Source organism: Aquarana catesbeiana, linkage group LG10 (assembly GCF_042186555.1).
Source record: "Aquarana catesbeiana isolate 2022-GZ linkage group LG10, ASM4218655v1, whole genome shotgun sequence".
Lineage (NCBI taxonomy): Eukaryota > Metazoa > Chordata > Amphibia > Anura > Ranidae > Aquarana > Aquarana catesbeiana.
In genome coordinates, this window is record NC_133333.1 from 181,509,697 (window position 1) to 181,523,355 (window position 13,659).

Genomic DNA, 13,659 nt, shown 5'->3' on the forward strand with positions numbered 1-13,659 from the left:
AGATAAAATGGTGAAAAATTGACTCAACCTTTCTGTTGTATGTCTGTTTGCCACACGGAGCATGGAGAAGAGAAAGAGCATCAAAGAATTGTCTGAGGATTTGAGAACAAAAATTGTGGAAAAGCATGGACATTCTCAAGGTTACAAGCCCATCTCCAGAGATCTTGATGTTCCTGTGTCCCACTGCGCACAGCATTGTCAGGAAGCTTACAGCCCATGGCTCTGTAGCTAGATTACAAGAAAGGATTGTTTGAATGGTGGATAAAGAACCTCAAGCAACTTCCAAACAAATTCAAGATGACCTTCAGGCACAGGGTACATCTGTGTCATTTTGCACTATACGTCGCCATCTGAATGTAAAGGGACGCTATGGTAGGAGACCCAGGAGAACCCCACTGCTGACACAAACATAAACAAGCCAGATTTAAGTTTGCCCAAACCTGAGGAAGCCAAAACCAATTTGTCAGAATGTGCTGTGGATAGACCAAACAAAATTACAGCTTTTTGGTAAAGCCCATCATTCTACTGTTTTCAGAAAAAGAAATGAGGCCTTTAAAGAAAAGAATACAGTCCCTAAAGTCAAACATGGTCGAGGTTCACTGATGTTATAGGGTTGCTTTGCTGCTTCAGGCACTGGATGTCTTAACCATGTGCATGGTCTTATGAAATCTGAAGACTACCAGAGAATTCTGGAGTGCAATGTTGGGTCCAGTGTCCAAAAGTTGGGTCTCCGTCAGGGGTCATGGGTCTTACAGCAGAACAATGACCCAAAGCAAACATCAAAAAGCACCCAGAAATGGTTTAAGAAAAAGCGCTAAAAAGTACTGAACTGGCCAGCAATGAATCCAGATATAAATACCATAGAGCACCTGTGGAGAGATTTCAAAGGAGCAGTTGGGAAAAGGAACCCTTCCAATCTAAGAAACCTGGCGAAAGAAGGGTGGTCCAAAATTCCAGTAGAGAGGTATAGGAAACTTATTGATGGTTAGAGGAAGCAATTGATTTCAGTTATTTTTTCCAAAGGGTGTGCTACCAAATGGAGGGTGGCAATAATTTTGTCCAGTCCATTTTTGGAGTTTAGCGTGGGATGTGTCAGATTTAGCTTTTTGTTTCTCTGCCTTTTTTTGTGTTGTACCAATACAAACCGAAGAAATAAACATGAGAATGCCTAAACATTTGTAATTGCAACAATTTTTTGATCGAAGTGGTACTTTTTCTGATGGAAATGCAGGGGTGTCAATATTTTTGGCCATGACTGTATTAGGGCCAATATAGATGTGAGCCAATTAACCTACCAGCTTGTCTTTTGAGTGTGGGAGGAAACCAGAGTACCTAGAGGAAGCCCATGCAGACACAGGGAGAACATACAAACTCCAGGCAAGTATTGTTGTGGTTGGGATTCGAATCAACGACCCTGGTGCTGCTAGGCGGAAGTGCTAACCACTTATTCACTGTGCTTGGGAGCACAGTCAAAAAAATCAGTGTACTGCTGTTTCTCTGCCTCCCTGCTGATACGCCCCTCAGTAGTCTCCACCCCTAGCACTTAAGCCCTTTATACACTTGAGAACAAAAGTCATGTGATCGCAAAATGAAAAAAAAAAGGTATGTAGAATTTTGAATCTATTTGATGTTCTACCCATTAGTGGGGTCAAATCAACATTATTTTTAACTGCAGTAACAAGAAAATTTGAATGAGCGGGATTGAAATTTTTTTTCTTGTGTGATTTCCTAACCATTAACACAAATTTCATTCGAGAGAGACTGTTCATTCCAATATTGATATATGAAGTTTTGCACTATAATACTTTCAAATAACCTTCATTAAAGTGTTACCAAACTATAATTCCCCCCTTTTTTGTTGAGACGGCTAAAACCAACAGCCACGTGATCTTTCTCTCAGCAGCATGGCCTGAGAGTTGGCCGAGCTGAGCCACAGGGGAATCGCATGTCCTGTGACATCACTTCAGAGAACACACCCTCCCCTGGGGTAGGTTGTGTAATGGCTAAAGCGATTTCTCATGACGTGACGTGCTGTGGGCGAGGTTCCGCCCCCTACCTGGTTCGTGTTTGCTGTGGTGAGGAATGAGGAGGGGGTTAGAATCACTTTAAGACAAACAAATGTACTGATCAGAGTTTTCATACAAATGTTTGTCTGTACCTACTAGTATGTGACCAGCTTTAAAATTGTAAGTTCACTTGTGCCCTCTTTGCTGAATCCTATGAGATATTCTTTACTAGTTCCTCCTTTTAGCTTAATTTCTGCTGGCTGTTACAGGGATCATAACAGTGAAGGTAAATGAGTGTTCTCCTTCAAAAGAAAAAAAAAATCTACATGAAGTATAAAGGGGTACCCAAAACAGCAAACACTTTCTATAACATTAACCTCTTAACATCAGGAATGTTACTGACTTAAAGCATAAGTTCACCTTTAGTAACATGTTACACCCGTATTTACGGTGTAATATATGTTACCGAAGAGCACCTGCCTGTGCCCCTCCGATTCCCTGTCGTGACAGCAGGCGGGGGATCTTCTCCTGACACCTGCTGTCACAATGTAAAAAGAGTCCTCCTGTGTTGGGCTCCACCCATACAGCCACGTCATTCATTCACAGCGATCTGCGAAGGAATAAACTACAGCTACCGTCTGTCACTGTGGTCGGTGGCTTGTAGTTCTCAGTGAACTGAGGACACACTGGTGAGCGTTTTCGTAGTTCATTGATCTTTTTGCTCTCCGGTAACTAAGGGGTAGAATGACTGGATAGTCCTCCTAACAATACGGCACCTCATCCCAATAACATAAGTAACAGTAGTAAGGGAGAGATCAGGGGATTATCACGGTGCCAAACAATAATTGAAATACATAGATTAAATTTGTAATGTTTTATTCACCAATAATTAAAAGAAATGTATAGACATACATGTCAGGGATGTGAGCAACACAAAAAATATTGAGGATAATAAAAAGCCAACTGTACAATAGTTTTACAGAACCCAGCCTATAACGTGGTGGCAGGTCCTGTGAACAGGTATTTGAAGTCCTACATGTTTCGCCTAAAATGGCTTCCTCAGGGACAGTTGGTTATACCTGTATTATTGTCTTGAAATTCTACAACAAGAAATAACAGTCAGACAAGAAATGGCAGTATAATAGCACCAACTATTGTTAAAGATTGACATGGTAATGGTAAAAATGTTATGTCACCGTCAGATATGGCAACAGAGCATCCCACATAATAGTTGCTGGGGCATAGGCCAAATCAACCAAGAACACCCAAGACAGCCCTCTCCACCTGGCTCACACCCCTGATATGTATGTCTATACATTTCTTTTAATTATTGGTGAATAAAACATTACAATTTTACTCTATGTATTTCAATTATTGTTTGGCACCGTGATAATCCCCTGATCTCTCCCTTACCACTGTTGCTCTCCAGTAACTGTCTGCCCATACTGAAGGTACAGGCAGACAACTATACTGAGATTCTGCAGAAACCTGACATTGCATCTGCTGAATGCGGGTGCAATGCTCTGCAGTTTCCAGAAACATTTTTAATAAATACCTGCATAAATTTGTGCATTTATTTATTTTAAAGGTGAACTTAAAGTGGATGTAAACCCTCACATATATCCAGTGAAGTGAACAGCTTTAGATGATACACAGGGATGGAACAAATCTCCCTACAGAAGTTTTACATGTATATCTAAAAGTAAATATCCTAATGTGCTAATGTCCCAATAAAAAGCGGCCAGCACTACAACGGACAACTTGTGTATACAGATAAATAAACAGTGCAGCGCTAATCACATGAATAAGAAAAATTCATATAAACAATAGGTACAGTAAAAATGTGACTATGAAGTGCTAACAAATATTGAGAATCAGTGTAGTACCACCACACATAAAATTAGAAAAATATCCCATTGGGGTGTCTAGGGGAGGAAAACGCAAGTCAATTATATATCTGTTGGGTTAACATATGAGTCCACGTCCTTGAAAGTTTTTACTGTTTCTAGTATTCTATGTTAGACTAAACACCAAGTTTGTAACTCACAACTGTCAATGTATGGTAACTTGTAAACCGGTATGCAATGTGCACATTGTATTCCTTCTGAATATCTTTGAAAAAATAAAAAAAAAAATTGATGAAAAAAAATTAGAAAAATAGTGACATTCATGTAAATCATAAAACACAAATATTGTGAATATCTATGATCATGAACAAGTGACTGTTGCACATGCCCCCAAGGTGTGTGGGCTGAAAAAGATGCAATCCAAAATTTTAAAATATTTATACATATAGTGAAGTCCAATTAAGTGTATAAGGTAGATGGTCAAGATGGTAACCCGAGAAATGATGAATAAGTCCCAAAGATACCATAAAGGGTCACCACAGTGGAAGGGTCTACCACCAATAAGACATGAGGGGGCTTACCAGAACATGTGGACCCTATTGGCTTATACCTAATGGGTCTATACAGGTAGTGCTGTTAAACACCTGGTATAAAATCGCCTCTCCACTCGTCACCGGGCAAACTTAGAACCGCTTGGGGGGGGGGGGGTGTAAATCGACTTCCACCATATATATTGCAGCAAAGTTACACACAGCTATGCGGGACCATCAAAATCAATTTCAGAGGTAGATGGAATCATCTTACCATCAAAGATGAAGGTTTAAAAGGTGCTCATAGTAAAATTACTTGGCCCGGAGTGTGGAACCGTCCTGCAGGCTCTGCTGGCTGGGTCCTGGTTACTGGCAGTAGATGGTAGGAGGAGACAGGAGCTTGCTGCAGTTGGCCCAGCTGCTTTTATCATAAGTGACGGAGAACTTGTCAGGAGTTATCAGGCTGATCACAGAAGAACTGAGCAGGAGACAACTACTGAACATAGTGCTTTGAAGAGAGATAAAACACTGCAGATATGTGCCCAGCTCAAAATTCATGAATTGGGTTTACATTCACTTTAACCTTTAAAGCAAAACTACACACTGCTTCTTAGCACCACAAACAAAAAATGCTATTGAATTCTTTTTTTAATATTCTGAGCAAAGTCTCCTTCTATCCATGTCCCCATGCTTTTTCAAAGCGATTTCTCAGCAAAATAAACACCTCCCCAGCATTTCTGGCCATGGCCATCTCGAGTAAGGGCAGATTATTCATGTGGCGTTCACTCCCCAGAATCCATCTGCCCTTAGCTCAGGCATGCAGGCAAGGGGTGTGCTTGGCTTAGAAAATCCCTCCTCCCCTCTTGACTCCTGGGATGTATGAAGACATTTGCTTGGGCCTGCCTGGAAACTAAGAAGTAACTGAAAAAATGTAGAAACATTTTTTATAACAAGTAAATATATACCTTGCTATGTAATTACTAATACTAGCAACATAAGGATTAAAGAGAGTGAATTTTGATTGAGAGAGTGAAGTTCCACTTTAAGTATGTTCTATTTATTAATAGTTGCATAGTTAATAAGGTTGAATAAAGACACCAGTTCAACCTGAGTGAGTGAGTGTGGGTCCGTGTCTACAATTGTCCTGTACATTGCACACTCACATCGGTCCCTACCCTCAATCCAAGGTCCCCATTCATATACTAGGGCCAATTTTGGACAGAAGTCAATTAACCTACCAGTATGTCTTTGGAGTGTGGGAGGAAACCCACGCAGGCACAGGGAGAACATGCAAACTCCAGGCAGGTAGTGTCGTGGTTGGGATTGGAACCAGCGACCCTTATTACTGCTAGGCGAGAGTGCTACCCACTACACCACTGTGCCGTCCACAGTCTCTTATTGTCTTTTTGTAATCTGGTTGCCATTATTATGTTTACTGACAGTTTAGGTGAACTGTAGGCCCTCTCATTTCATAGAAGTATCACCAGATACTATGGGATGAATATCTGATACATTTTTATTATTGCACTGTATTTATGCTACTCTCTTTTGACAGGAGTATGGCTGCCTTTGCTGGGATGTGTGATGGGGGATCCACAGAAGATGGCTGCGTTGCTGCTTCTCGAGATGATACTACACTTAATGCACTTAACACAGTAAGTTTGTTGTGAGCTTGTCAGCTCTGTCTGATATGTTAGATGAAATTCTATGTTTCCTGGAGCTTGTAACATCCCTAGATCACTGTAAATCACGTGAACACTGTAGAGGTTAGGTTGTTTTTACTGGTCAGTTTCAATTGCTTTGTTGTTCATCGGACAGGTCACTCACATCAGTGATGTAGTGCTTGGTTAACCTTCATTGCCAAAGATTGAGTGGAACTCACCCTTTTGTTAAAGTGGTTATAAAGGCTAGATGTTTTTTACCCTAATGCATTCCCTGCATTAAGGTAAAAACACCCCACTATTTTTCACTTCCCCACCCCCAAACACTTACTTGAGCTTGTCAGGGATCCAGCGCTGTGCTTGGCTGAAGTCTTCTCTCCCCTCTTCTTCTTCTCACAGGCACTCGGGCAGCTGCAAAAGCCATTGGCTCCTGCCGCTGTCAATCAAATGCTGTGAGGAGAGGGCAGGGCTGAGCCACAACATGTGTGTCTGTGGGCACAGGCAAAGCAACTTGGGAGTGAGCCCACAGGTGTGCTGTTCCCCCACATAGCAAGAAACTTGCTATGGAAGTATACAGAGAAGAGGAGAAGCCTGGAGCGCCAGCAGGGGACCTCAGAAGAGGAGGTTCGAGGCTGCTCTGTGCAAAACCATTGCACAGAGCAGGTAAGTATAGCATGTTTGTTATTTGAATCTAAAAAATAAATTCTAGACTGGAGTGGAACTTTATTCATAACAACAACAAAATAAAGTTCTTTAGCTAGAAACATACATTCCACATTAAGAATTATGCTACCAAAAATAGTGTGTGCTGTATTGTTCTTGCTGGAGGCTGAAACCCGGAGCCCCTGAGCAGCAGCAAATCGGCCTCTACAAATTCAGCACAGTGCCTAAAAATAGAGAGCAAACTGAGTATGTCTAGAGCACGGTGAGACAGTTTTTTTTTTTTACTGGATTTTAAACAGTTATAGACACTTATTTGTAATGTTTACATATCAATACTTACAAAAGGGGCCAGCCTGAAGTGATCTAGCTGGACTTATTTTTCTGATTAAAGTTCCACTTTAAGCTGGGCCTCCATTATCAATCTTATAAAAGCTGTTCGCAGTATGGAAAAACAGACAATACATCTCAAACCAATGGTAGATGATCCTACCTAAAGGAAAACATTTTGTATAAATAATTTTAAGACGACTGTATATGTGAATGTCAGCCTAAGACCCCTTTCACACTGGAGGCATTTTTCAGGTGCTAAAGGGCTAAAAATGGCGCCTGTAAAGCGCCTGAAAAATGCCTTCCCTACAGCCCCAGTGTGAGAGCCTGAGTGCTTTCACACTGGAGCGGTGCTCTTGCAGGACGTTAGAAAAAGTCCTGCAAGCAGCATCTTTGGAGCGGTAAATTCACCGCTCCTCCACCTCCCCTGCCCATTGAAATGAATGGACACCGCTGCCAAAACACTTCGGCAGAGGCATTTTGCGGGCGAATTTAACCTTTTCTTCGGCCGCTATCGGTGGTTAAAAGCTCCCTGCTAGTGGCTGAAAAGTGCAGCTAAAACTAGCAGCTCTTTACCGCTAACGCGGAGCGGTGCCAGTGTGGAAGGGGTCTAAGAGTGCACACACAACTGGCCAATACACTCAGGCAAATTTTCTAGAAATTTCAACCCGTTTCAGCTAGCCTACAGTTACACAACCAATAGATCAAGGCAACCTACAGCCATCAGTTGTTGCTAAATGATTGGTTGCCTTGATCAGCTCAGTTGCTTTTGCAATGAAACTGTTTTAAGTGTTCAAAATGTCTACAATATGACCATGTAAAATACCAGCAAATTTCTTGTTCTTGTACAGTATTGGGTGAAATGGTTTATCATTTTCCTTCTGTTCTTTTGCCAGCATTTCCATTCTGATGAGTTGTGTCTGATAGATAGCTAGGGAGGTATTTGTCAACAAATCAGAGAGATGTTTTAAATATAGATTGTCATGATTGAGTACAACTTTTGCTGTGTTATTCTTATGCTGCATACACACGAGCGGACTTTTCGACCGGAGTGGTCCGACGGACTTCCAACGGACTTTCTGAATGAACGGACTTGCCTACACACGATCACACCAAAGTCAGACGGATTCGTACGTGATGACGTACGACCGGACTAAAATAAGGAAGTTGATAGCCAGTAGCCAATAGCTGCCCTAGCGTCAGTTTTAGTCGCAAGAGCTATCGAATGTAATTACACATGAGTCAATCAATTGGCAGGTAAACTGGTTAACATACTGTATGTATTTAGACCATGTTTCTTTCTTGGACTTTTGCTGTTTTGTTTTTTTAACATCAGACAGTTTTATACAGTCCTTTGCAGAAAGATTCAGCAAGCTTTTCACAGTGCTCCTGGGCTGAATTTCAGCTCTGCTTGGAATCGGGAGTACATTGGCCTGCTCGGGGACATCGGTAATAAGGATCCTTGCAAATAGAAGGATTTAGTGAGGTGGTTATCTTTATAGGTCCTGTGACCATTTTAAATAATACACTGACCCGCAGAGAGATTTAAATATTGGCCTGCAGCAATGAACCTATTTTTATCTGACTGCATAATTTCAGTTTACTTTGACAGTAGACTATACAGATCCTCGAATATATTTTGGGTCCTGAATCATTAAGGTATAGATGCATAGCCATACACATTGCCTCCTAGGTGGTAGTCCCTGTCGTTTGACAGTGATCAGCTGATAAATCATTATCTTAATACTGCTATGTCATAAACCTGACAGCCACTGTTTTTTTTTTTTTTTTTTTTTTTTAACATATGGAGACAGCTTGCTGCATTGTGTGCCCAATCATTAAGCTTGACTGGAAGGGGAAGGATGTGTTGCCATGAGCAACCTTATCTGATGTAGCTTTTTTTTTTTTTTTTTTTTTGCTGTCCTGCGGTGGAGACTCAACATTTTGAAAGTGACTGGTCTCAGTGGCTGACAGATCTGCCCCAGTGTACCTTCTGCTTCCACGATTGCAAGGTTTTACAGCATTGTTGTGCTGGATACTGATTGTAGCAAGCGATACACTACCCGTAGTGATGTAGAGGGGCACAGGATGAGCTGTGTCATTTATTATTATGGAAATTCAATAAGGTTTCCAGGCCTGCTATAAATCAGGCTTGACAATCCAGAGCTTCATTTCTGCAATAACAGCAGCAGCTGCTATCAGCAGCGGGAGCACAGAGGCTTAATGTCTTTGCACAGACACAGCAATATAAAGGTGTGTGGAAGAGACTGGAGGGAGGAGGGATACATGGAGCTGATAAGATACATTGCCACACAGAAAAGCAGGCCTTTCTCTCTGTCCTTGTGCCTTGCTAGTAGAGTGCTTTATCCCTGTGCTTGTCTTCTTAGAACAGAGACCTGCCAATTTGTAAAATGAACTAGTCTAAAAATAAGAACAGGCAGCCGCTGATGGAGGCAAGTCAACACCACGGATCCCTTCAGCTCAGCATTCAGACTCTAAAGGGGGTTTGGCCTCTGCAATGCACTGATAAACATCCTTTGTGTCTCATACATATTTTATTTCAATAGGGAAGGTAGTGTTAGCTGTTCTGTTCTTATTCACTAATTATTTTGAGTTAATATTGTACACATTACCTGAAAGTACATTTTTATTTGCTTTCTGTGCCATGTTTTCAAGATCACATTTTATATTGCATGCTCGTGCAGCTGTCAAATGAATCAGTCAGTATCTGTGCAGATTGCTGCAAGTAATTCCTGTACAGGATAAACCAACTGAAGAGTATGGGTGAATTTTATTGTCTCATTGCTGAAAGATTGAACCTCATATCTTGTTGCTCTCCTCATCGCTAATCCTTTTAAATCAGTGCGCTGCAAATGGATGTGTTTGCCAACAAATAGTTAAATATCCAAGTAGCATGAGATTAAAATTTAAAGTGTTTTGGGTGGCATTAAGAAATAATGGCCCTGCAAGTGTGTTGCGCTTTTTGCTGAGTTTCTGAAAACACAGGCAAAATGATTCTGCCCACATTCTTAGAATGGCCAACTGTGAATGGGGCTTAATCCTATAGTATTCTTATTTAATGTAAGTGGAAAGAGCTGTGCCTTAAATGCCCATACGCACGATAAGAAGATCTGAAGACAAATTTATAAATGATAAACTATCGACCGATTATTTGATTGTTTGCTATTATAGTGCTTTCGACAGCAGAATACGTCTTTTGGCACTACAAAAACTGAGGGTGCAGGCTAGTAAAATGTTATAAGTGAACACAATGTCCGGTTTTTGTTTCGTGTGTACAGTAATCGCACAGAAATAATCTAAAAGGAAACCATGTGCATACTCTGAAGCATAGAACAACACTTCACTTCCTCTCCTATTATGCTAGTACGTGGCTACATTTGCCTTTGTCGGCCGAGAATTTTTGTACGAGTCAATGCCATTCCGACTACATCATGATATGCACTTTTGTGGAAAACGAAACGATCGGTCGTCTGATTTTCTCATAGTGGGTACTAGGTTTAGAGGGAGCAGTAAAGGACAATTGTGCTGCACTGCTAAGTAGGATCGGCTGTCCATGAGCCCGGCAAGAGACATTTCCACTGTGGCATTCTGTCCAGTGTGTGCTTCTTAAAGTGAATAAAGTAAGCTGAAGGCAGTGTCAAGAATCAGGCCAGCTGGCATGACCATTCTAGGCTGAAGTGAAACTATCTGTGATGTGTACCTGGACAGCAGGAAAGTCTTAATGGTGGATCAAGCCTTTACATACTCCTCTCATAATATAGGAATACATTTTGTATGAAATCATTCTATAAGGCTTCTCTAGAAAAATATTTGCAAGATTGTCTGCTTTGATTAAATGTTCAACATATGTACTTGGAACTGGTTATTGAGTTACAGGAAAAGCTTGCTTATATAATAATGTAAAGTGAGGACCATATATTTAAAAAAAAAAGCCTCTGTGGCCCTTTAAATAATGTTGCCCATATAGCCTTAAAGCATTCATTGAGGAGACCTGTCATACATTCTGCATTGATGGGGATAATGTCTCCAGTTGGCTAAGGAGCATCCCATCCGTCGACATGACACTAATACCATGGCTTAATACACCCCATCTGTCATGCTGCTTCCCTTATCTGCTAACGCTATCACCGGCATCACTGTAAACCTGTTTTTCCTGCCTTTGCAAAATGTAATTTTTGGAGTCTTGGGATAATTTATTCCTACAGATTCACTCGTTCTTGAAATATGAAAGTTTCATTCTTGTCTCCATGAAGCTAAGCAGGTCTGAAACCTCTTTGTATTGTGTGGAAATAGGAACGTAATAACTCATTACAGAAACACAGGTTGCTAAAGCCACCTTCTCCTGCCCCCATTCAGCCAGGAAGTAGAGAAGCCATCCACGGAGTATGCAGTGTAATTGAAGATATAAATTAGAATACAGCGCCTTGTTGAGATGTGAGAGACTAGGAATACAGTTCATTATAAAACCAAGAAGCCTTCCAGCTGTGTCACTGAAGAAAAGGAAATGGTCAGATCACACTGGCTGCAGATGGCATTTTCTACATGACTGTACCTGCCATCAGACTGCGTGTTCACTTTGTGCTTGCTAATATATATATTTTTTCCAATATTTGCTCTGATTTAGTGTAACTTTAGTAAATTGTGGTAAAGTTTTATTGCAGAATTAAAATAGATAACATATATTATATTTCAATTGAAACCTTCAGGTGGCTCTAAAGGCAGGACGTTTTTTTTACCTTAATGCATTCCCTACATTAAGGTAAAAAAAATGTCCCAGTAGTTGTATAGCTCCCCCACCTCCCTATATACTTACCTATCTCAATCCAAAAACGTGCCCATCTTCAGCAGTGCTACTCTGTGTCCCTCTTCTCACAGGACACACAGGCAGCAGCGGTAGCCATTGGCTCCTGCAGCTGTCAATCAAATCCTCGGAGGTGGAAGCAGGGGTGGGGCCGAGTAGCACTCTGTGTCTATGAACACACACAGCCCAGCTCGGGAGTGAGCCCATTGGTGTGCCCCCATAGCAAGTGACTTGCTATGATGGCGCACACAGAAGAGGAGCCGAGAGTGTCAATGAGGGCCCCCAGAATAGAAAGTTGACAATTGTCACTCTCTTGACAATCTTGTACAGTCAAACTTGCAAATGTTGTAGCTCAGTGAAATGCCTTTCCTGCTCCTTTCAATGGCAGGTCACGTGACCAATGGCCCAGGATCGGTCACATGGTCTCTGGCAAAGGGAATAATCAGGGTTTGGATAGATCAACTGATAACCACCAGGCCCACTCTTCAGAGACCATGTATGCCACGTAAGCACCATTTACTTAATCAAGTTAATTCCACAGTCTGTTTTATTATTTCATAAGCTGGATTGCCAGGTGAGGGCACCTTAAAGAACTCCCCTGGTCCCTGATTTGCATATTGCTTATGGTTATCAAACTGTTTCTTGCATCTGTAAGGGACAGTAATGAGTGCTTGTATGGGTCAGACACACACTATATTGGAGACTTGCAGCCCGTTGATGTCAACCTAACACGTTCAGTGATAAATCTTTCCTTATATGTTTTTATGGGTTGGATTTTACCTTCAGTTCCCATTTTTCAAAACATAAGCTTAGTGCCAAGGTTGTCAGCCGAGTATAAATATGCATGCTCTGCCTATACAAGTATGCATGTGCATATTCATATATAGTCTTGCTGCTTAGTATAGTATTCATGTTTCTTTACATTTACATGCAGATCCAGCTGTCCAGCAAAAGTGGCAGCAGCAGGGATTGAAACAAGCAGCACTAAACTGTGAGTGACCAGGGGTAGAGTCATGTGATGAGGTTTTTAGGTTTAGGCATTGTGAGTGCTCAGCGGAGAGTGGTTAGGGGATAGATTGGGCTCTTCATGCTCCTGAGACACTTTGTGTCAACTAACAGGGGAAACATGTGGGAAATGCTTTTTTTTTTTTTTCCTAAAATGAAGGAGGTATTACTTATGATGGGAGGACTCTCGTCTCACCTCATTTACCTGTTTAGGTATGAAAAAGAAAATAAATTGGACAGATAGTAGTTTCAACATGAAAGGGAAGTGGGTCTGTTGCTTTATGAAAGTGCTCTGTGAATGCAGGCTGACAGTTGACATATAATGTTGTATTGCCAGTCCTAGTGCCCAATTTCACAAGTTTATTAAAGCAAAACTAAAGGTAAAAATACTTATCTTAGTTTCAACAGTCTGGTGCCCATGAAGACCCTCTCTTGGTGCCAGTCTAAGGCCGTCTTGATTGACTGGCACGGGATGACATCACTCCTGGACATGTCCAGGAGTACAGTCATACCGGCACATTGGTAGTGTGCCGCAATGTAAGCCAAGCTGCACAGCTCGGTGTACAATCTACAGGGCATTGCAAACAGGTCAATAAGTGTATTTTATTGCAGAAGAAACCTTGCATGTCTCCTCTGTAATAAAAAGCCTGCCTTTTTGTAATTTTTTACATTTAGTTCTGCTTGAAACCTGCATGATCCCCAAGAGTCACTCAACACACAGCCACATATATGTATGTTTTTAAAGTAACAGACAGTGACAGTGTGCAGCATACAGTATCCCATAGCAACCATTTACTT

The 13,659-nt window shown here is 41.3% G+C and overlaps 1 protein-coding gene across 10 annotated transcripts in view; it reads left to right on the forward strand.

Moving 5' to 3' along the window:
- The window catches only part of RERE (arginine-glutamic acid dipeptide repeats), a 498,077-nt gene that overhangs the window by 420,082 nt on the left and 64,336 nt on the right, over window positions 1-13,659 (forward strand). For all 10 annotated transcript variants that reach the window (XM_073603026.1, XM_073603030.1, XM_073603029.1 and 7 more), the window contains one exon: window positions 5,939-6,038. In XM_073603026.1, coding sequence (XP_073459127.1) covers window positions 5,939-6,038 — 100 coding nt within the window. The remainder of the gene's footprint in view (window positions 1-5,938; window positions 6,039-13,659) is intronic.